The following is a 23,751-nucleotide window of genomic DNA, read 5'->3' as shown; positions in this document are numbered from 1 at the left end:
CAGAGATTGTGTGTTTGTGCATGCGTGTGTGTGTGTGTGTGTGTTGCTAAGAGCAGCTCTGAAGAGCATTTAACAAGCTGGGATGGCGATCAGGACCCCCAGTGCCCTGCAAACACAAGCGTGAGTCAGCCTGGACCACAGGCCTGTAGTCCCGATCATTTCAGCACAGATCACACAAACAGTACAAAATACTAACTGGATGGAATCATACACACTGGTGCTGCTTTTAAATTATTTCAGCATCCACTGAATGGACTGCTATAAATCTTTCCACAGACATTTGTGATTACTTAATAACAAAGTTTAGCATTTTAACACATTAATAGATGTTGAATTTTATGTGCCTTTAACATTAGTTAGCACCGTCAGTGATCTGGCAGAGCCTCACCACCCTCGTGACAGTCTTGTAACTTTTTTATTCCGGGAACTTTAACAATGCTGGTTTTTACTTTGTTTGTGGTCTTGTAAATAGTTTATATTTTATTTACCATACACTGACAGTGGGCGGTGAGCACTGTGCTTGAGTTCCAGTTTCTTCCCACACATGCGTTTCTGTTTATCCGTTAGCCCTGTGGTAAACTGACAACCTTTCCAGAGTGTACCCAGCCTCACATGCTGGTCAGATAGGCACTTGAGAGAATTGATGGATAGATGGGTGGGTGACTGGGTGAATGATGTGAAACTGGGTGATTGCTTCTTGTGCTTGTGACATAATTTGAAACCACAGTTTCTGCATTAGTTACAGGGTTTAGACACATAATACTGCGGTCCTACTTCCTGCTGGGCCAAAATACCTAATCATTTTCTACATAAAAAGTGATTATCTCATTAGCTATCAATTATAATGACTCCCCACCCTAACCTCCACCCCATATGGTAGCAGAATGAGGGGGACGTTTTTGGCTGACTGCAGCCAGCTACTGTAACTAGGAGTTATTGATTTTGGCTTAATTTCTGGCAACTTTCATTCACCAGATCACAACAACAGTCGACTCAAGGTGCTGTATTTCACTCATAAAGTCTTTAGCGACTTTATCTCACTATACTTGCATGTCATTCATGCAGTCCATGCACTTATTTATCCTGCTGTTGTGCGCTATGTGCACCCTGTAACAGGGCCGTGCTCTTTGACCCTATTACCCAGCATGCCCTGGGAGCATTACTGACTTTCTTTCTCTTTATTTACATTTACATTTACATTACATTTTAATTGACACCTTATTCAAAGTGACTTCTCTGGGTGAATGGGTTGATGGTTCAGTGTCTTGCCCAAGGACACACAGACAGAAGGTCTCCATTAATCTGCAGAATAATGTTTACACGTTTACAGTATTAAAATAAAATAACCTTAATTGACACAGAACTGGATTGTAGCTGAAAAAGTAGATTTTTATGATACTATAATACAGTAGTGTTTTATTTTCTTTGGTTGTGGATGATCAGGTAATATATTAAATTCACATAAAATAAATTTTAATCTCTGTTCCTATATTTAACCACCTGCTGAGACAGAAAGTAAAACTCATGCTACCTTTTTGAGTACCATACTTTTGTGCAGAGGCTTAGTTACTCGAGTAATTGATTAGTCATCTCTTTTATATAATTGTTTGGGTAATTTTAAGGATTGTCTACTCTTATAGGATCATAAATTCAGCAGCTGCATTGATTTGGACTGATGATGTGGCAAACAAGGAATTTGGAGGCATCAGTTTCTATTTAACTGAGCAAACGATCAATCTCTTAATTAAGAAAATAATCAGCGCATTAATCAGTTAGTAAAATAGCCATTAGTTGAGGTCGATTCCTCCAAACAAAGAAATTCTCAAATAAATTCTGAAAAGCACAAATCACGATGAAATGCACAGATCTTTCTTTTTCCAATTTAAGATATTTTAATAAGATTAACCACAAAATGTTTTCGTCTTTGGTAATAATAGTAGCAGGCCTGTTTCATTTTTCCTGTCTCGCTGCTCATGCAGTTATAATCCAGAGAAACAGCTGCATCGACTGCCTTTGATTTGTGATCTTTTACAGTCGGCAGTAAAAATAACCACACTCCCACCCTGCAGATTTGTCCGCAAGTGTTCCTGCCGTTATTAATGGTGGTCAGGAGTCCAGTTGATTTAAATAAGAGTGCGGCACGTTCATAAGATCAATGGGCAGCTGTTTTAAGAGGGAATTTATAACGACCACAGACTGTCCTGCTGTGCTCACTGTGCACATTTTGCGCTTATACCGTGAGCTCCCTTGCAGGGGATGTGATGTAAATCATAGAAAAAGGCCAGCAGCGGAGGTCAGATCATTTAGGATTTCATCACAGCCAAAAGAGCATCAGCAACTACTTCATCATCACAAGCGCAGAGAGGTGAACAATCCACGGCGCAGATACCTCAGCGCTGCTGCCAGTTTATTAAACTGAGCGGAATTGAGTGTGATGTTTTCCAGGCTGTGCATATAAACCCGAGGTGAGAAAGTTTAAAGGACGCTTTGTTCTCCCGCTCAGATGCAAAAGCACAGTTGCGAGCTTCACCATGAACACAGAGAGATTAGAGCTCAACACACGCAAAGAGCATTACGTCGCCCTCGTTTCTGCGCAACAAAAAGTTTGACAAGTTGATCTGATTAGCTTCAGCCAACCTAAAGCGATAAAAGCAAAGACGCACGAGTTAAAAATGGACAAGAGAAGATATCGATCGCTACTTGTTTGTGAGGAGGATGAAGGGTTGCTTCAGAAATGATGTGGGCCTGAACTTGAAATACACTTACAGCAACTTTCTAAAAGTTCTTCTGAGCTGAGGTGTGTGTAAACTGTATTTATTTGATCTTGTGTGGAGTTTGTGCTGCTCAGATTTAATTAGTCATTTTTAGCAGAAAATCTGAGCATCAGATGGTTTTAAATTAAATTTCATTGAAAAAAATCCAGGATAAAATTAGTGTAGATACCTTCAAGTGCCTTGATATGGACTTAAAAGCTACATTAGAATGCTGATACTAAGGTGGCTGCATTAGTGGGTCCAAATTTCACATAGTACACTCGAAGGTTGTGGACCAATCAGTTCAGTAAGTGAATGGATTAAGGGACTTGTTCTCAAGAAAAATGCTAAATAATGACCACTTCTGATGACCCAGTGTGAGTGTTTCTGCCGTTTTCTTTGTCTTCTAAGTTCATAGATGGATGACTTGGAGTTTTTTAGGAGCAAATTTGAGTATTTAGTCTTGGGCTTTAGGAGCATTTTCTGGCAATTAACAGACCAGACAGAATAATTGATTACACAATTTTGAGAAACTGAGTAGTCTGTATCTAAGGCTGGAACTACAATTGTTTTCATTGATTTATCAATTCATTTATGTGGTGTTAAAAAAAAAAAAAAGCTCTAATAGCAAAAATCTGCATTATTCAACATATTACTTATTTCATCTGCTCCTACTGGGGCTCAGCTACCTCCATCTCCCCTGATCTCAAACAGCCTCTTCTGTCACACCAATGCCCTGCATGCCCTGCCTGGCAGCTCCATATTCAATGCCCTTTGTCCAGTGTAGCCACTATCTCTCCTCTGCATATGTCCAAACCATCTCTAACTTTGTCTTTCCTGACAAAAAAACAATAGCAAAGGAGACCAGGGAGGGTTTTTTTTCTGGAGAAATAGCTGAAATTATGGGTGATTAATATTTAGTAATGTAAATAATGTATTAATTGGTCTGCCTCTTCTCCATTTGTTGCCCCTCATTTTACTGGCCACAGTCAGGGGTGCTGTCACAGTTTTTATAAGAACTAACACTATTCTTTTTTTTTTCCATTTTGTTATTTTTTTCAATCAGTGATGAAGCCCATTAAATAATAAGCAACTGTTATGTGTGGGTGATAATCCCTAGCCAATCCCTTGGCTCTGGCATAGCTAATAAATTCATGAAAAGCCCTGAAAAAATTATTTAAAATTATTTAAAAAACAATAATAATTAATTTTTGCATTGACCCATCAGTCACACATTTGCAGGGCAAGCCTTGGTTGTTTAATTAAAAATGACTCATGCAGTTCTAGGATGTGTGTTGTATAGTAAAGGGTGTGGTTTTTTTTTTTTTTAGATTGTTGTTGCCCTGGACTGCCGGACAAAGCTTTTAAATTCATGCCACTCCATTAATTCAGGTCTAAGGGATTAAGAGTCGGTTTGTTGGAGTGCGGCACTGTGCAGCAGGCAGGAGGCATCTCAGTCATGCAGAGAAGATGTTTTATGTCCTGTAGCAGCATGGCGTGTATCCTGTACCTGCCCAGTTTCTAATTCTTTTCTCTTTCCTTTTTTTTTCATGTTGGCCAACAGCTATTAGAGTATTCTGCCCATTTACACAGCACCTGCACTGAAAACAGGGGCATGTCTTTTGTCTTCTGTCCATAATTTAGTTCCTCCACCAAAGTCTTTCTCGCAAATGGAGTTTGCAGGAGAGATTTCATAGAAGTAGAAGACTGTGTTATTCATGCTTTATTCCTCATATTTAAGCAACGATGACCGTCACTATCTGATGAGGAGTTGTACTGGATGAGTTCTGGCGCCCTCAGAAGAGCTGTTAGAAACAGAAACATGAAACAATGACTAGTTACACTGTGGTATTAGCAACATTCATGTTACAATTAAACTGATCCCTGTTGCAGAGTATAAAAATGGAGGAAGCATCCATGCAGCTGTTATTAAGACTAAGCTGTTTTAAAACCAAGTTCTGTGAATAAACGCGCACTGGTTCCATCAATTTCCATCAATTTTAGATGGTGTGGAGTCATCAGCCCTGGTTAACTATGAAAATGTCACTTTTTAAGTTTTATTATGACTGTAAAATGCTACATTTTATCTAATAATCATTTCTGATACTTAAGCACACACACAGGTAAATTTAGCCTCTGTCTTGAGCACTTCGGTCATTCCCATCTTGGTCTTTGAAAAGCAGCTTGCTCTGCAGCATGTCCTGCTTTATCATGTATTTTACTGCAAATTGATTTAATAAAGAAATATCATATTGTATTCAGTAAAATCTGAAACTAGTCATTGAGACCATTAACTGATAAGGAAAGTGTTTACTGAAGTCATGGATCTAGTGAGAAGTTGTGTAATATTTTCATACATTTCTATGACTAGATGCTTCCTTTGCAACAAAATGAGTCGCCCCCTGCTGGCCATTAGATAGAAGGCAGGTTTAAGGTAAATGCAGTCAATGGCTAATCAAACAGTGTGAAAACTAAAAATGTTTGCAGAAAACTGCCAAATGTCAGCCTCTTTGTCAGTAGTTTTGTGTGCCTGTAACTCCTTCACCCTTTTCAAATTTCAGACTGCAGGAACAAATATCCTTTAAAATCGTCCTGTTGGAAATAACTTCACCTGAAATCTTAATTCTCTGTGTTAATGAGTCTACTGTAACTGCAGATCATTTTTGTCTTTTGAGAAAACCTCACCCGTGAGCATGTTTATGTTTACATGTTCTCATCGTACTTGGGAATCTGAAGGGTGAGTTGTGAATTCGATTGGCTGATGTGATGCTGTGATGTCATAACACGAGAAGTGAAATACTCATACACAACAGCAAGTACAGAGCAAACACCAAGCCATTAGGACTGGTTGTTGTGATTGACTCTTCGTTTTCCCTGCATAATGAGTGATTTGGGTTGACATCACCCCATTTATGAGTCAGTGTAAGTTACTTCTAAGCATCCTAATTTTCATTCTAACGCTGAATTCTCATGATTTTACACCAAGTTTGGCAGACTGATGCTAAATGCTGTTTGTCAGTGTTGCTGCTGAGGAACAAATTATCCTGCTCACCACTCTATATAAATTTGCCTCTTTTTTTCTGTTTCCCGGTTGCCTCACACTTTCCACCTGCAGCAAAACTGCATCCACCTCATTGCAGGGATCTGTTTGCCTGTGCTTGTGTGCATGGTGTGCTTAACACTAAAATAAGCGATTTTACTGGTCAGCTTTTTAAAGCATGCTTTATGCTTTAAGTTTCTAAAGAGGACCAAAAAGATTCAACCCCCCCCCCCCCCAATGGAGATCATTATATGATTGTGACTGGTGTAGGTGAGGTGTTGCTTTTCCAATTGTTGTTATTCGTGTGAAGTGTTTACTTGGCCTGTGTTCTGGGAATGCCTCTCCCTGTGGGTGCTGCTGAGGGACTCTTCTAAGAACTGGACAGCTTTCACCCCGTCTGACCAGAAGGCTGTGACGCACTCGGCTGCAGCTCCAGTGACTCACTGGTACTCCTGTTCCTGGATCTGTGAAAGCTTGTTCTCTCCTTCATGGCGGTTCCTGCCCTCCCTGACCTAACAGGTCCTGGTGTTTCCACACGTCTCGGCTGTGATGCACAGATGGACCACAGGCAGGAGAAATCCTTCCTACTTCCTCTGAACATGAGGGTGATGGTGCTCATCTTGTCTTCACTTATAATACAGCAGGAAGCCAAACAGTCCACATTGAAAGCAAATAAAGAATTGCATTTAGCAGAAATTCATCAAAATATGAGCTCTAAGCTGCTGACTGACAGCTTTTAGCTTTTTCTAAGCCTGTTTTAATTTATATGCCTGCCAGAAGCACCTTAATCATTGGCCTCAGCTTCTTAAACAAGAGCCAATCAGTTCCCAGATTGCTGTGTAGTACCATAGTGTAATGGCCACATAGTTTACTTGAGGGACAGACAACAGTATCTTGGCCACAGATACTTTGACGTGCAGAAAGGAGCAGTCACAGAATCAATCCACGGACTTTCTGGCTGGTAAATGACCCATTCTACCTCCTGAGCCACAGCTGCCCTAATTAAGTTTTAGACTTTTTGATATCACTTTCATTTCACTAAACCAGCAACTATGTTTGACCTCTGAAAACTATCCAAAATGTCTAACAAACCGTCAGATTTTTCTGGTGTTCCTTTAAAGAAATCCACTTCAAATCAGCAGCACCTCCAGCAGCTTCAACAGTAATGCTGCACAGCGATGGTTCAGTATTAATAATCTAATGATGTCATCTCATATAGAGGGATAAAACTAGCACTTTGATTTTTCATGCAAGGTATTTGCTTCTGGAGTGTTTTACATTGCTCTTTATTATTTGTAGTGTCATACTCCAACTGTTATCTATTATGCTCCTACTGTCCTGCCAGACTAATAATATTCTAATCTAATAAAATACTGTGCAGTTTACATAGCCAAATAATGAGTGAATGAGTTGTCAAATATAAATGGCATGTTTTCTGATCAAATGCCCCTTCCTGTTGTCGCAGCTACCATTTATCTGTGATTCCAGTGCTGGAAAATAAGAGCACTTCTAGATTAGATACGATTAATCTACACCGTGCCTGAAAATGATCCTCCCACTCATTTCACAGCTCCTTTCTGGCCAGAGTTCGCGTCGCATTAATTTTTGTGAAATCAATTCTAAACTATGAAATGCGATATAGATATATATATCGCAAGGACAGATAGTGGTGTCTGTTGTGAGTGGTCAGATCTGCTGTTTGTCTACATTCATACTGAGAGAGCAGTATGAGAGAGCACATTTAATTAGAGGATGTGAACGTCTTCGCTCTTGTCAATTTTCCTTTTGCAAAAAATATTTTTAAGTGAAAAAAAGAGAAAACATAACAAAACAAAACGCTGTGTAGGTTGGACGTGGAAAACAAGCAACACTTTCCACTAAACACCAATGTTTTGTTGATCCATCCACCACCTCGACCTCCACACAGACTACATGCTTTATGAAAGAATCAGCTGTCTTCCATGTAATCTCCCAATATCATCTCCCAATATAATTTCTATAAAAAGCAGAGGGTGGTGACACTTGCAAAAGGCAACTACACCCTTTCCTGTTGCATAAAACAGCTTCTTTTTTTTACCATCAAACTGGCAACTGGCCCATTTTACAAGCTCTCTTTAAATGGCTATAACCCCATCACCATTTGTGTTAGAAACAAAATTCAAATGGTTTCAGAAAGAAGAGACAATGAGCATTTGGGGCATATTTGGTGTATCACAGTAGTACAAAGCATTCACAAGGTACTGTTGTCTGAACACAGACAACTCTTGCTCTCTGTGCACGTGGTAAAATCCGCTCTTTCTAGATTTTACCATGGCCTACAATAGCCTGTATAATATCTGAGTGATAAAGGGTTAACATAAGACACATTCATTTCAAATTTTGAGCAGTATTGAAAGTTAATAAATTAACTCCTGAAGATGGTTGAGATGATAAAAACTAAACAGAACCTGTGACAGTGGCTACATATTGAGCTCTTCTTGTGCAATAGGGCAGCAAGCAGAATATAAAAGTAGAACACTATAAATAAGGATGGCTTGAAGAGAGGAGTCAAGAAAGCAGTGAGAAGAAACAAGTATGACTGAGAGGGTCTGGCCTCCCTGAGGGTTCGCAGTTCCTTTGGTAGTGTATCACAGGTGATCTCCTCCCTATTTCTTTTCCATCAACACATCAACTCAGGAGTAAACAGACACACAGTGCTGCAGCGGCTCACAGACAGACGCAGATGTGGCGTTTCAGATCAAAAGCAGTAGACAACTCAGCCATTCAGGACAGAGAAGAACGCCTTTGTTGGGCAAGCGCTCGAGCCGAGCTGTGGGAGGTCAAATGACTGTCTAACATCTGTCAGTCATCCTCCAACGAGCCGAAACCTGACGGCACCTTGCTGCCTCCATTAGTCTGCCTCCCACATCACCTGCAGCTACAGCTGCTGCGTTACATACCTGCCAACCTCTCAGCCTGCAAGATGCATCTTTATTTGGCCAGGCTGCTAATATTGTATTCCTTTTGCTTTCTGGTTAACTTTTCACAGCTAAGACTCCAAATGTCCATGACAAATGTCTTAAAGAGTCATTTCCAACTCCATATTGTTCATTTGTAACATCTACTAGAGCACCTTTGTATTCAGAGACTATAAGATAATGGTCTCTTTCTAATCATCTGCTTACAGGTGTCCACTATTATGGACATGTCCAATATGGGCACAGATGTCCATTATAGTTACTGTTTTTTACTAGACTTGTTTAGGTCTCAGTCACACAGGTCTAGAGACCAGTCAGGAACTCCATGGCAACCTCTGGCAACAGGGGAAAAATGTTTATTCCCCAACTGGCTGGCAAACAGTTGCTAACTGTAACCAGGTCAAACTGGTCACCAAGGTGCAGGAACCAAAGTGGTTGTTTTAATCACTAGATGATTGCCACTGTCGATGCTGACAAATTGCCGTCCTCCAAAACAAACTACAGGTTACTGCAGCAGCTTGCTAGAATCACATCAATCAAAATGAGGTTTTCAGTGCAACACTATATGCATTTGCAACTAATTTTACCTAGCTGACTCCAGCAACCACTTTCCCAGCAACTGGTGGTTACTAGGGTGTCACTGACCTCTCTCTGGGTCAAACTTCATCAGCTGATTTCGCCGCTACGTCAGCAACCCTTTCCAGCCCATCACAGAATTGTAATTTTTCCCTCACAACCTGTTTTTGCTAGATGAATTCAAATTCAAATTCAAATTTTTTATTTGTCACGTACACAGTCATACACAGTACGATATGTAGTGAAATGCTTGGACAACTGCTCGTGACCTAAAGAAAACAAAAAAGGAAAAGGCTATGAATAAGATAGGAAATAAATATGAAAAATTAAAAAGGGTAAATTTAACTAGGAAGGAATAAAATATAAATTAAGGTTAAAAATGAAATAACTGTACAACACAAATTAGAATGAAGGGTAAATTTAACTGGGAAGAATAAGATAAAGATAAATATATAAATTAAAGTTGAAAATAAAATAACTGTACAACAAAATACACAATATAGAACTATATAAGAATGTATGAAGAAATCTAAATATAAATAAATATATACACAATAACAGCAGCTGTACAAGTATTAACCGGAAATGAAGAATATAGTGACCAGTGTTGTGCAAAACCAAAGTCCAGAAAGTCCAGTGTGTGTGTAAGAACCATATGTGTGGGTCAGTACTGTGTGGTGGTGTGATTGAGAGACCGTATCGCCTGCGGGAAGAAGCTCCTCCTCAGTCTCTCTGTGTTGGTCTTCAGGGAGCGGAATCGCTTTCCTGACCTCAACAGAGAGAACAGTCTGTTGTTGGGATGGCTGAGGTCCTTCACGATCTTCCTGGCCTTGGTCCAGCACCGCCTGCTGTAGATTGAGTGCAGGTCAGGGAGCTCGGAGCGGATGGTGCGCTCAGCTGACCGCACAACCCTCTGTAGAGCTCGTCTGTCCTGCATGGTGCTGTTCCCGAACCAGGTTAAGATGTTTCCCGCCAGGATGCTCTCTATGGTGCACGAGTAAAAGTTCCTGAGCACCTTGGAGGGCAGTTGGAAGTCTCTCAAGCGTCTGAGGTGGTAGAGACGCTGTCGGGCCTTTTTCACCACGGTGTTGATGTGACAGGACCATGACAGGTCCTGCGTGATGTGAACTCCGAGGTATTTGAAGCTGTCCACTCTCTCCACTGGGCACTCGTTGATGACGGGGGTCTGGTAGTTCCTCTCCTGCTTAGTGCTGAAGTCCACTATCAGCTCCTTTGTCTTACTGACGTTTAGAAGGAGGTTGTTCCTCTGGCACCAGTTCTCCAGATTCCTAATCTCCTTCAGGTAGGCCGTCTCGTTGTTATCAGAGATCAGGCCCACCACGACGGTGTCGTCAGCAAACTTGATGATGGTGGTGGAGCTGGTAGTGGCCACACAGTCATGTGTACAAAGAGTACAGCAGGGGGCTCAGAACACACCCCTGGGGGGCTCCAGTGCTGAGAGTGGTGGAGGCTAAGACATGTCCGCCCATCCTTACTGCCTGTGGTCTGCCAGTTAGGAAGTTGGAGATCCACTGACACATAGATGAGCTGAGTCCCAGATGCTCCAGCTTGGTGGTGAGTGTGGAGGGAATTATGGTGTTAAATGCAGAGCTGTAGTCTATGAAGAGCATTTTAACATAATTCCCCCTTCTAGTGTCCAAGTGAGTGAGTGATGTGTGGAGGAGATGAGAGATGGCATCGTCTGTGGAACGATTTGGACGGTAAGCGAACTGTAGTGGGTCCAGTGTGTCTGGTAGTGAAGAAATGATGAAGTCTCTGACCAGGCGTTCAAAGCACTTCATCACTACTGAGGTGAGGGCTACAGGGCGATAGTCATTGAGAGAAGCAGGGTGGGGTTTCTTCGGGACAGGAACAATGATGGACTCTTTGAAGCATGTGGGGATCACCGACTGAGATAAAGAGATGTTGAATATCTCAGTGAACACAGGAGCTAGCTGGTATGCGCAGTCTCTTAGGATACGACCTGGGATGCCGTCTGGTCCTGCTGCTTTCCTGGTGTTCACTCTCTTGAAGGCTCTCCTTACTTCATGCTCGGAGATGACGAGCACGTTTCCGGATGGTTGCAACTGGTCACTAGGCTTGTGTGACTGAGCTGAACTGGACCTCTCCTCCATGTTGAAGCATTGGTTTGCTCTGAAATTAATCGAACTACCAGGTTGTCCAAGAAGTCTGCTCTTCTTTGATTTTTTGATTAAAATTCTAGTGCTATTTGTGTATTTGTTAGTGCAACAGGATTCTGTGATTTTGCAACCTGTGAATGCACTTTGTTAACTAGCATTACTGATAATATACCATGCCACCTTCTCATCCAAATGACCCTTTAGAACTTCAGGCTCCAAGAAAAACCCAGGTGGTCAAGTTCAAGCCTTTAGAAATGTAGTGCAAAAACCAAATAGTTGTGACAACAACCAAGGCTTTTTTCGTACAGTTTGTGGGTAACGACAAAAAATTGAGCCTTATGTATGTAACTAGATAAGATCGGTAAATTTCACAGATTCGTTTAGTGTGTTTTCTCTTAGCCTTGTGAGTTTGTGTGTACATGTGCAATGTTTTTAACTTTTAGTTACACAAATTAATTATTACATTCCCCCCAAAATCAGTTGGCATTAGCAGCTCAGTTTCACTTACAATTTGGAAAGCAAAGATCAGAAACTATAATTACAGTTTATAAAAAGAACGATGAAAGACAAACTGAATGAGGAGTTAGTGATTATATAGGAATTGATATTAGTGGCATTCTGTAAAAAAACAAAAACATTTTACATTAATTATTTGTACTGTGATTGGTTGGAGCTGTGTTTAGATGCCAGCTTACAAAATACCAATTTTGCACTTCTAAAATTGAATGTGTGTGATTTAAGTGCCATTTGAGCCTCTTCCTCTGCCTCCTTGATTCACCAACACAGGTGAGGGTGGTGTGGGTGGAGGCAAAAAAGCCTTCACTGTATCCAGATCTGAAGTCAGGCCCCATTTTGCAGCTATCAAATGAAATCTCTTGATGGCTGATCCTCACTGCAGTGATACCTTATCTGCATATTTAAAATATGTTACAAAACTGCATAAACTGTCATTTAACTGCGTCTTTAAGTGTTAGCAACAGTTCTGCTCCAGTGCTGACATGGAAAAAGACCCAGTATTGTGTGTGTGTGTTCGTATTGGGAGCGATGGTGCACATGAGCCTCCCAGCCTTAGCAGGGTCATTACCAAGATGAATATAGTGATTATAAGGATGAATAAGGTGTGATTATGATGATGAATAAGACGATTAGGGATCTTGTCATTGCTGCTAGGATGGCTGTTCATTAGGAGGGAGATGATGTCAATGTGTAACATGCATGAACCCATTACCTTTTCATCCACAGGGGATTTATTTGCTCATACCTGTGCATGCATCCACATGGGAATGCCGCAATAGTGTAACTGCAGACTAGAGGAGACCATTTGTGTTCATTTGTGAAGTTAAATGACCCATATAAGCAATATATCTTTTTCCATCCGTGGTGTAATCCAACAGTAAGTTTATACGTTTGACCCGAAAGGACACAAGCATACCTGACTGCCTTTGCAGGCCTCTGTGTGGAGTCAGCGCTAGCTTACAGGCTGCCGTGCTGGTACTATAACAGCTGCTGACTAATACTGCATGCTGTGTCACTGAAGCCGCTTTGTGTCCAGGGGTTAAAGACACCTCACCGGCTCCAACCATGTGATCCCAGATAGCTATATCCATGGCAACCGCAGCGAATGGTTCTGATGTCCACATGGCAACGGCTGCTGTAGGGACTGAGGATGGAGGTGGGAGGAGGAGGATATGGAGGAGGGGAAGGAGGGGTTTCTGGATGCTGACGCACTCAGTGGCTGCCTGGAAAGTTTTCGAGAATGCCACCCACTGGCAAATCAGAAGTGGGCTTGAATCTCTCTGTCTCTAACTCTTTCTCTTTAAACTGCACCTCCTACTCAGTCAAGTCCTCCTGACCCCCCCTGCAGCCCCCCAACCCCCCACCCTCCCCTTCCCATCATGCACCTCCTACGTGTTTGTGTCTCATCAGACCTTTGTCTCAGTTTGCAGCAATGTGGCAGCAGTTATCGTGCTTGATCACTGTTAGAGGGTTTCATGTGTGGGCAGGCGTGACCCGGACGTCTCTCTCCTCTGCCATCCAGGAAAGATTTGTCCAGTTCTGTGTAATTGTTAAGATACTGCTGGTACCACCACTTACTGCAGACACCGATGAAAGTTTGTGACGGTCTGTTTATTTAGGTTTAATCTTAACCCACGTTACATTTGATTATTACTAATTTGATCATCACATCATTAGATATTGATCAACATTAGCTAACTGGAGCCTTATGTTTGCTTTTCATGTTGCTCAATAACCAGCCCACATACCAGTAAAAAAAAAAGTTACCTCAGTAAAGGTCCATATATACATTATTTTAGCTTTAAATTTTATTTTCCTTCGAAGTGAAGAACTCTAGACTGCTGTTAAGTTTCCAAAGCAAGACAAAACATGGTGGACGGAGCAGCCATTTTTTCCTGCAAAGTCCGCTCTGGGGGGGCGGAGCTTCTGGAGATAAAACATGACTACTCCGTTTCATTTCAATATAATTCAGTCTGATAAACTGATAAGCCTTGGTTCCTTAAACAATATATAACAATTACAAGATAGGGAGTTCCTTATATGCAAATTCAGCATCTGGCTTATTGCACTTTTTTCAGTGTGCAGTGTTATAGTTTTCAGTGCATTATGGCAGCAAGCAGAGGTCCAATTCCATCAACAGTTAGTAACGCCCTATCTCCAGCATTTTGGCCACTTTTAATTTGAAAAACAGATATAAATAATGAGTGAAGGTTGAAACTGACTGCACGTTTTTACACTAGAACTTGTCAATCTCAAGTTAAAACAGACTATAAATCACAACTTGCTTTATCCCCTGTTTCACTCTTTATAGGAACCAGATTTTAAAAACTAGCATCATGGTGTATTGAAGCATACTTGCAACAACTTATTAAGACCATAATCTCATCATATAGATCAAAAGAGAGCAAGGCCATTTTTCCACAGATTGGATCATAAACAGCTTTTTGCAGCCAGAGCAGTTTCCGCAGGTTGTAGGCACTTCTGCATAAGATTCACTTGACCACACAACTGATCTTTCATATATCATCTATGCTTCTTTGTTATTAGAAACACTTTATTTTAAACAGAGCTTAGTTTGAAGTTAGGCAGTACTTTAGGAAATCATGCTCTTTAAATAACACAGCGATAGGGAGGCTTTTCAGTCAGCTTGATAGATGAGATGAATTTGTATTTAAAGAACTACTCTAGCAAAATAGTGTTGGGGGACTCGTTAGGTTAACGTGTTACTCTAAATTGGCCGATATGATTGCAAATGGATGTCTGCATCTCTGTAATAGACCTAACTGATCACCTGTCCAGTGTGTCCCCTGTCCCTCACCCACTGTAAGCAGCGTAGACTCCATCCCATAAACATCCCTATTTGTGTAAACAGCTAAAAAGAGGGATAGGAGTCATCTTGGGTGTGTAGAAAGTGTAACTGAGCTTTTTGTTCTTTTATATCAGATAAATTAATCAGCTACTCAATGAAGATAATTGTTAGCACAAATTCGTTTGATTCAACTTAGTAAACCAATGATGAGGAATTTCTGCAAATTTTAAAGCAGGTTTCACTCATTTCTTCCCCACTTCTCACTGAGGTATGAAAGTCCAACTCAACCCTCTTTATTTAGACCAATGATAAGTGATCCCCCTTGAGTCGCTCTCTCAGATGAAACTTCTCCAAAGACACACAAGTAAACTGATCTTCATGTGTCAAATAACTGGAAAGCTCAAGCAGGAATATTGATGCTCTTCTGCGCTGGATATAAAACCAGATAGATGAATCATACGTGGTCATGTTCCCTGTTACTGTTATTTCATCTGCATTTGAGGATCTCACCTACTGCTGATGATACTGTTGTGTGATATGTTGGTTTAATCACTCAGAAAAAGAAGGAAAGTAAGCTAAAATCCCTCCGTGTGTGTTCTGTCAGGCTTTGTGCAGTGACTTCGATCATACTATATGCAGCAAAATGGAGATTAACTCACAGTCGAGGAGGAAGAAATGACTCAAAGCGGCCTTAAAACTTGAAGAAATTTCTCAGCAGCAAGCCAGAAATCTGCCTGCGAGAATGATGGCAAGAGAGAAAATAGGAGTTAGTGTTTCCTGTTCCTGTAATAACCAGGGGCCAGGGCCCATGCTTGTGCTATCAGTGGCATTAGAAAAACTTTCTCAGCTTCGTCACGGACCTTTTTTAACCAGTCAACACCTAAACTTTGGAACAGATCCACATTGGGTTGAGCTCTGCCTCAGCTGGAGCTGGTCCAATATCCTGCACCTAAATGTGAACATCACCCTGGGGAAAGCTTGAATAAAGAGCAACATGGCAACATCACCAGACCAACAAGAGCTCCTCCTCGGTGTTATGTGTATGTGCTGTGTAAGGGCCGTGAAAATGAGCCTGATGCCGGCTGGATAAGCTCCGGCCCCTCAGGACTAGACCCTGAGCCTTGCTGCTGTGGGAAACTGTAAATCTGTACGTTCACCTTCCCACCCCCTCTCATTGCCACACACACACACACACACTGTACTTCACTCCTGAGTGTTTCTGCCACTCCAGGCTCTGTGGTAATGAGGTGCTTTATGGCTGCAGGGGACGGGAGGGGACACAGAGGACATGGGGTTAGCCCATAGCTCATTTCCAGTATAGGAGGGAACGGCGGTCAGTGGTGTCTGGGCTGATTGACTTAGTCAGGATAACACCCTCTCTGGACAACACTCAAAGACTTTCCTCAACCACAGCTAAGGGTCCGTGGAGGGACTGGTGATGGCTCACTCCCAGCAAGAGATCACAGATAAACCTGCTCTATCGTTTTATGGCGGCAGCTCAATAAATCATGGTCACTTGCTGCTTTTCAGTCCGGCTGAGCAGGCTGTGGTTATTTCAATATTCAGAAGTGTCAGAAAGTTTCATTTTTCATCTATTCTGTTAAGTTATCTGAAGTCCTTTGAGGATTTTGTTTTTCATTTTATCTGTTCATCCTTCATGTTATAATGCTTCTCTGCAGAGAAATTGGTTTTTATATTAAAATTCCTCTAATTTTACTCCTTGTTAAACACACTGACATCCACCGGACAACACACATTAAACCTCCAGCGTGTTTTACAGCGAAAGATCAGTTCCCATTTTAATTTTAGCTTGTTTTTAGCATTGCTTGAGGCCTGACTTTGAGCTGCTAATATGGCTAAAATCAGTAGTACTTGTTGAACCATAAGTAGAGTCATTTTGGTCCAGGATGAAAAAATACTAAACGCCTCGTCATTTAATTCAGTACAGCAATTCATGGATGACTTGTTAATTGTTTGTTTTAAAAAAGGGTATCATTACATACTACATACTTTCTGCTGTACTTTACAAAGCTAATAGCTAGATCTTTATACTCTAAAAAGCTAAATAAAGCACAATAAATTTCATACACACTGGTATGCACATGATATTCAAGATACATGCTAAAAACTTGGCAAACAAGTTAGATTCAACTGGTGAAGTGTAACCGTGCATTCTTGTGGTTTCGTCTGCTAGTGTGTGTTTGATTCGTGGTGCTCCAGCATATAAGAGGCCTGCAGCATGCCCTGCCCCTCACACATAGGCTTCTATAGAAGGAAGCTTTTTTTGATTGGGGAATAAATCTTTTTCATCTTATTCAATGAAAAATATTATTATAAATATTATAATTATATCAATATTATTAAGTAACACGCTATTGCTATTTTTTTCCACTTACTTCACTGACTGGGAATCGCATCTGTAACCGGAAGGTCGCCGGTTCGATCCCCGGGCTCTCTGTCCTGGTCGTTGTGTCCTTGGGCAAGACACTTTACCCTACTTGCCTACTGGTGTTGGCCAGAGGGGCCGATGGCGCGATATGGCAGCCTCGCTTCTGTCAGTCTGCCCCAGGGCAGCTGTGGCTACAACTGTAGCTTGCCTCCACCAGTGTATGAATGTGAGAGTGAATGAATAGTGGTATTGTAAAGCGCTTTGGGTGCCTAGAAAAGCGCTATATAAATCCAATCCATCATTATTATTATTTATGAAGTTTAGACTTGAGCCATACTGAAATTTTCTAAAGTCCTTGGCTTCTTTTGGGTCTTGATAGTTAATAGCTGACAACCCACTCCAGGGTAAATACTGGGATTCTCAGACGACAGGTGAAATATCTTCAAGAACCAAATGAAGTCCAGTTGCTTTGACTTGAGCACTTCAACCAACCATGAACTGTAGGATTGAGAATCTACATCAACATAAAGGCACAGTGAAAGTGCAAAGTTGGAAAGGAGAGCATGTTGGAGTTCAGTTTAGGGTGAAGCATCGTACCTGCTAGACATGAGCATATTTGCAAAGTAAACATCGATTTCACCAGTTTTGTTGTAACGCTGAACATCTTAGCTGATGGTTGAACATTCAGAGATTCTGTTTAGTGTTGACCACCTCCTGCTCCTGTTGGTAGTTGCTTCAGTTGCTGAGTTGAAAATTGTTAAAAGTTTAACTCAGTACCACCCACTTCACTTCACTTTTTTTTTTTACCTGTTGTTGCTACAAGTGACTGAATTTCCCCGACATTTTTTGGTTTTTGAATACTAAATCACTGCAGTCTCTTCTCGAGAGGATGCGCCTTAAAGCTGCTTGCAGTGCGGTGCACTGACTATGTTCAGGATGTGTTAAATTGTACTCAACACACTGCAGTTTGTGCACCAATTAATCTAAACACAAGCTTTGTCTGAAAAATATTGCCAAGGTATTTCTGAAGTTATTTCAAGATCACCTGCAATTTACTGTACTTTTTTCACTCTGTGTAGAAGAACTGTGCAAGCAATATGTGTGACGTTTCAATTAAGAATACTCTATTTTGTAATTTTTAAAATAACACCAACTTGAATTCTGCAGGAAACACCATTAACTTCATTGCATTGTTAAAGAATTTAGGATCTTTTAAAAAAATGTTTGTACCTTCATCCTGGCTCATGGTGGAAAAATATGATTTTCCAGCCGCCTTGTGATTTTAAACACAGAGCTCTTTGGTTACTCGGCATACTGCGCTGAAAGTACAAGAGCTGCTCAGTGCACACAGGTGTTTCTCTTCAAAGTGATAAGTGTTTTGACCCACTGAACACCTGAGTCTTCAGTAATACCTTCCCATTCACCAGTAGTCCCCCTGCCAAAGCTCCTAATGGCCAAACGGATCGCTCCGCATTGTGCCCCTGCATTCACACTCACGTGGGGAGGCCTCTGAAATGAAAATGCCATTATAAAACATTTACCAGCCTGCTGAGTTTACATGTCTTACAAGAAAAGGACCGTTTGGAGCGGTTAAGTGTCACATAAATCTTTCAGCACGCTAATTGAAGTGGTTCCCCCAATAGGCCACTCTCCACAGCTGGTATTACAAATCACACTACTGTGGATAGGCCAGCCAGCTGCAAACCAAATCTTACACCCACTTGATAACGCTGTTAAGACACACACATGGTGCTCTGTGGGTTGCTGCTGCTGCTGCTAGTTTGCTCAGACAGCTCCACTGGGAGTGTGTAATGTAGTCGTATGTAAACACAAGTCATCTTTCAGTGAAATATGCTCTGAGAGGAGGCACAAGTGTGTCCCCCCTTGCCTCTCTTCCCCCAGAAATGCAACTTATTTAAAGCTTCTTTAAGCAGGTATGTTGAAGAGGTACTGACTGGGGGTAGTAGTTGCAGAAGGTGGTGAGGTTACACCTGCAGTAGTCACCAACTCACTACTGAAACTAGCATGCTACAGAAGCTACAGAAGCTTTGGTGGATTATTTTCCTTCAGCTTCAGTTATCTTTAGTGAAAAGAAATCACCCAGCAGCTGACTGGAAATTTGGTCCGCCATCCAAAGAGGAGCTTCACATCATATATCAGAGCATCAAGTGCAAAACTGTGGAGGACCGGTAAACTCTGGAGGCCCTATTCATGGCTCAGCAATTACACTGACACTCAGACTTGATGTATTCCACCTCCTGCTCCATCTTCCCTCGCTGTCCTTCAAAACCTCTCTGTTACCTGCCCTTCCTATATTTATCTCTCCTCCTCCTTCCCATTAATTGTCTTTCTGCCTGCTTTTCTCTCTTTTTGTCTTCCCCCCTCTTTGCCACAGAGCCTGTTGATGAAAATCCTTTTTATTTCGTTGTTTATTAATGGATTAGAAGCGATAAATGAGTGGTACACTGTTTCACACCTTTTGAATGTCTGAATTTATTAGAGTAGTTTTGTATGAGAAGTGCAGCTCCTCAGTTCATCCAGCGTGTGATATGTGAACTTTAGCTCCTCTTCCATTAAGCTGACTTTATTCTGATAAACACCAGGTGGGTGGAGCTTCTGTACTTCTGTCTAAATGATCCACATAGGTGACCATATTCAGAAATCCTGCAGATCCTAGAATAGAAAAATAAAAGTTTAGAGCTGAGAACAGGAATGGACTGACGACTCTCAATTTGTACTTTGAATTTGGCGTAAAAAGCATAAAGTCATCCTTCCGTGCATCAGTGGGTCAGGATGCTGCTGGTGGGGGTGGTGATGTAATGGTGTACGGGATATTTTGTTAACACACTTTGACCACCTTAGTGCCTGAGCATTGTTATTGACTATGTAAATCCCTTTATGACCAGTTAGTGATCTTCTGATTAACAGGGAACCGTGTCACAAAGATCAAATGAGTTTCAGTTTCAGTTACAAAGCCTCTCTTCACCTCACTACAGTTGTATTTTTATTGTAACTTCTTAGTCAAAGAAGGACTAAATATTAGGACTACATCAATGTTTTAAGGAGTTCACCTCATTCTTTAGCAACTTTTTATAGCCTCTTCTTTTCTTAGTAATCAGACCTCTTTCAGAACTCTGAAGGGGAATCTGAAGGGGAATATGGCGCGTGCCAAATGGCTGACTGCAAATTTTCCATAGATATTTATAAAAATTATATTTATAGATATTTAAATTAAATGATTTTATAATCCTTTAGAGAAAACCTGATATATAAAAGCTTATATATAAAAATTCTTTAGGGGGAAAAGTGCAAAATAGTTTCAGGTTTGGCTGAAATGAAAGAAACGTGGCAGAGTGACTAAATACGACACAATTTAAAAGCAGTATTAATGTTCTTATTGAGCTTTATTTTGAACACTGGTACCCAGACTTCCTTAAAGAAAACATCTGTGTGAACTGGTGATTCTCACATATATCACATGTTTTTTACCATTCAGGTCTGACCTGTGCTTTTTAAATTGCATCAGCTCATCTATTTCTCGTGTTTTCCAGTAGTTTAATGGCTTTGTTAGTACCTGCGAATGTTCATTCATTACAAAATAAGCCCGTTTTTATTTTTACTGAATTATGGTAGTATTTTTGCTACATCTGTAGGCAAACTTTACAAGTGACAATGAGGCAATCAGATGAACATTTCTCCATTCAATACTCGTACCAGACAACAGCTGGCACTAACCCACAGGTCATGATGAGAGAGTCGATCGAGGGTGCTTTGATGGCTTGTTTTGTCAGGTGACGCTCTCTTTAATATCTGAGTGGTCATCACCAGGGGTCCCCTTCCCACCGCTGTATGTGGGCCATTCACAGAGCAATAACTGCATCCCGCTGTGCCCATCATGCCTCGCTGCCAAGACCTCCTCAGCACCATGGTAACCAACACCTGTTCCCCTAATTAGAGGGACACTGGAGGGAAAGGAGATGAAGAAGTTAATGAAACACTAATCTGGTCCAATCAAACGGCCAGGCATCTGCCTCCTCGCTGCAGCAGCAGGTGACCATAATGGATGCCTTATGGGTGCCTCCCCCGCCACGTCACCCTGAGTGACCTCATCAATGCCAGATCTCTGCACGGAGCAGACAGGCAGGGAAGAGCTGGAGGGAGGGGAGAGGAGAGGGATGCTGTTTCCTGGATGGACAGCATACCTGAACGGCGAGGTGTCAGCCAAAAAGAGATGAGGTTCTCTCTGCACGGCAGTTGGAGCAGCTCCAGGTCGCACCAGCTGCACAGCTCTTGTTTACAAGCTGCCAACTGCTGCCAGAGAGGCCTGATGCTCAGGTGTGCTTTCTAAAGAGATCAGTCCACTCATATGAGCTGTTATGACACTGTCTGTGTTGACCATTAAAAGAACAAAAGTGTTGTGCATGATCATAAACAGTTTGTGTTTAATTAATAGTTCATATTAAACTCTGGCTCTTTTCCACAGTGGGACTTTTGTCCTGTGTCGCTTCCCTCAGCCCCTTCCCAAGCCTGGATCAGCCGGAGGCTTCCTTCCTGTTAAAAGGGAGTTTTTCCTTCCCACTGTCGCCAAGTGCTTGTTCACTGGGGGTTGTCTGATTGTTGGGTTTTCTCTTTATTACTGTAGGATCTTTACCTTACAGTATAAAGCACCTTGAGGTACATGTTTGAAACCTAAAATATTCAGTTAACTTACAGTAAAGACCAAAAGGACCTTTGAACCTGTCCTCCAAGTTGTGGAGCTGTGAAAATGATATTTTAAAAAGTCAGACTGAGAAAAGCTGAAGAACAAAAACATGAACATGCAAAACGGTTTTTACCTTTATCTACTTCACTTATACAACAAAACAAGTAATGTTGGCATGGCCCACGTGTTAGATTCAGTCTGGTACACCAGTAGTAACTGGTTGAGGAAAGTCAAATTCCCTCCTCAATAGAACTGAGGATACATAGTCTGTTGATGATATGGAGTGTAAAAGGTCGACGTGTCTGTCTGATATCAAACTGACTCCAGTTGTAGATTTTTGCAGTGTTTCGTTTAGAGCTCTCCTGAACCCTCTTTCTGTTTTCACTCAACAGGAAACTTCAAAGGCATGTGTAAACAGATAGACCACTTTCCCGAGGAAACAGATTATGAAGCAGACCCATCTGAGTACTTCTTACGTAAGTATATATTCAGTCTTTACTTTCACACACAGAAACATTGTGACTTTTTTCTGTTTGTCTTTAAAGTGACCACACGAGAAAAAAAATCACTTCAGGAATTTTGCTTCTCCTTCTATAATTTCTTTTTGAAATTCTTTCCACTTTTTGCTCAGACTGGAGCACGGTGCCAGTCGCTGCTCTTGGCCCGTGTGTCAGCACCGTCTCTTCCTGCCTTTAGCGTGAGGCTGGCCAGGCTCAGCCCTGCCAAGCAGCTCGTCTGTTTTTACTGCTTGGCTGTGTGTAACATAACGTGCAGTGTTACAGTCGGCTGTGTACCCTGTAAACACAGCCCATTGATTTCTGCTCTCTTTTTCTTTGTGCAAGCAAGACAGAGATGCTTGTCGGACTCATTTGCCTGCTAATCCTAAAAATCACAACAGGTGCTGTTACTATCACTAGGTCAATAGTCCCATTAATCTTTGTATTTGCTTAAAAGATAAGAAATTCAATTTAGAGATTTAGATCAGTAACTAATTGTTAATACTTTTATGAGCACACCTAAGCTTTAAATCCTTTTTTCTTTGAGTGGATTTAATTTGGTTTGTTTTTTTGGAAGGACAGAGAAGAAATTTTTATGAGCTGCCTTCTTTCTTGTAATGCAATCTGTTAACACAGCTTTCATAGAGAAACTTTTTTGGAGTGTAATACTGATTTTGGAAACGCATTGGCTGGAGTCCTCATATCCACACTGAAAAGTTTATATGGACACTTGTAACTTTGTGACTGCTCCAGGCCTGCTGATAGCTGATAGTGACTGTACATGTTTCTGTTCTGCTGAAGTGTGTGGTGCAGCTGTCACTCATGAACTGTAGATACGGAGGTACAGTTCTTCATTGCACAGCAGGAAATATTCGCACTACTCAAACTTCTCCGTGTGCACTCTGTGTGCAAAAGTGCCCCACTGCATCCCCTTGGTTCTGAATATCATTACCTCTGAGACACTCACGGCAATTCAAGAAAAAAATCATAATTTTGGCACCAATGTTGATATGAGAAAACACTAACAGACTACTAGAAAAAGCATAAGACAGATTGAGGGCAAAAAGCATGTGATCATTTGACCGAAAATGAGACTTTAAGTCATAATATCCAGAAACGATTTGTCATTTTTTAACTAAAGGCAACATAATTTTAAGTAAGTAAGAATGAATTATGTTTAAATATAAAGGTTAAAGTAAAAGGAAAGGTGTAGGACCTTCCCTCTTACTTTTTTGTTTTCTTTACAAATCTTTACATTTTTGTTTTTTAATTTCATTGCAATCCTGATGTTTTTGTGTCTCATAGTGTTGTGGAAAACTCTAAATAAAGAACAAATGGCAATAAAAATAAACATTCTGAATAGTAATAGTA

General features: G+C 41.2%; 1 protein-coding gene across 1 annotated transcript in view; it reads left to right on the top strand.

Moving 5' to 3' along the window:
• Positions 1–23,751, top strand: part of cacng2a (calcium channel, voltage-dependent, gamma subunit 2a) — an 84,750-nt gene that overhangs the window by 31,715 nt on the left and 29,284 nt on the right. The window contains exon 2 of the mRNA XM_085405297.1: positions 22,276–22,359. Within this exon, the coding sequence (XP_085261423.1) occupies positions 22,276–22,359 (84 nt within the window). The remainder of the gene's footprint in view (positions 1–22,275; positions 22,360–23,751) is intronic.

The sequence above is a fragment of the Rhamphochromis longiceps genome, linkage group LG4 (genome assembly GCF_057381845.1).
Source record: "Rhamphochromis longiceps isolate RC_006_pf linkage group LG4, R_longiceps_female_GT1.1, whole genome shotgun sequence".
Taxonomy (NCBI): Eukaryota; Metazoa; Chordata; class Actinopteri; order Cichliformes; family Cichlidae; genus Rhamphochromis; species Rhamphochromis longiceps.
This window is presented reverse-complemented; position numbering and strand designations above follow the sequence as displayed.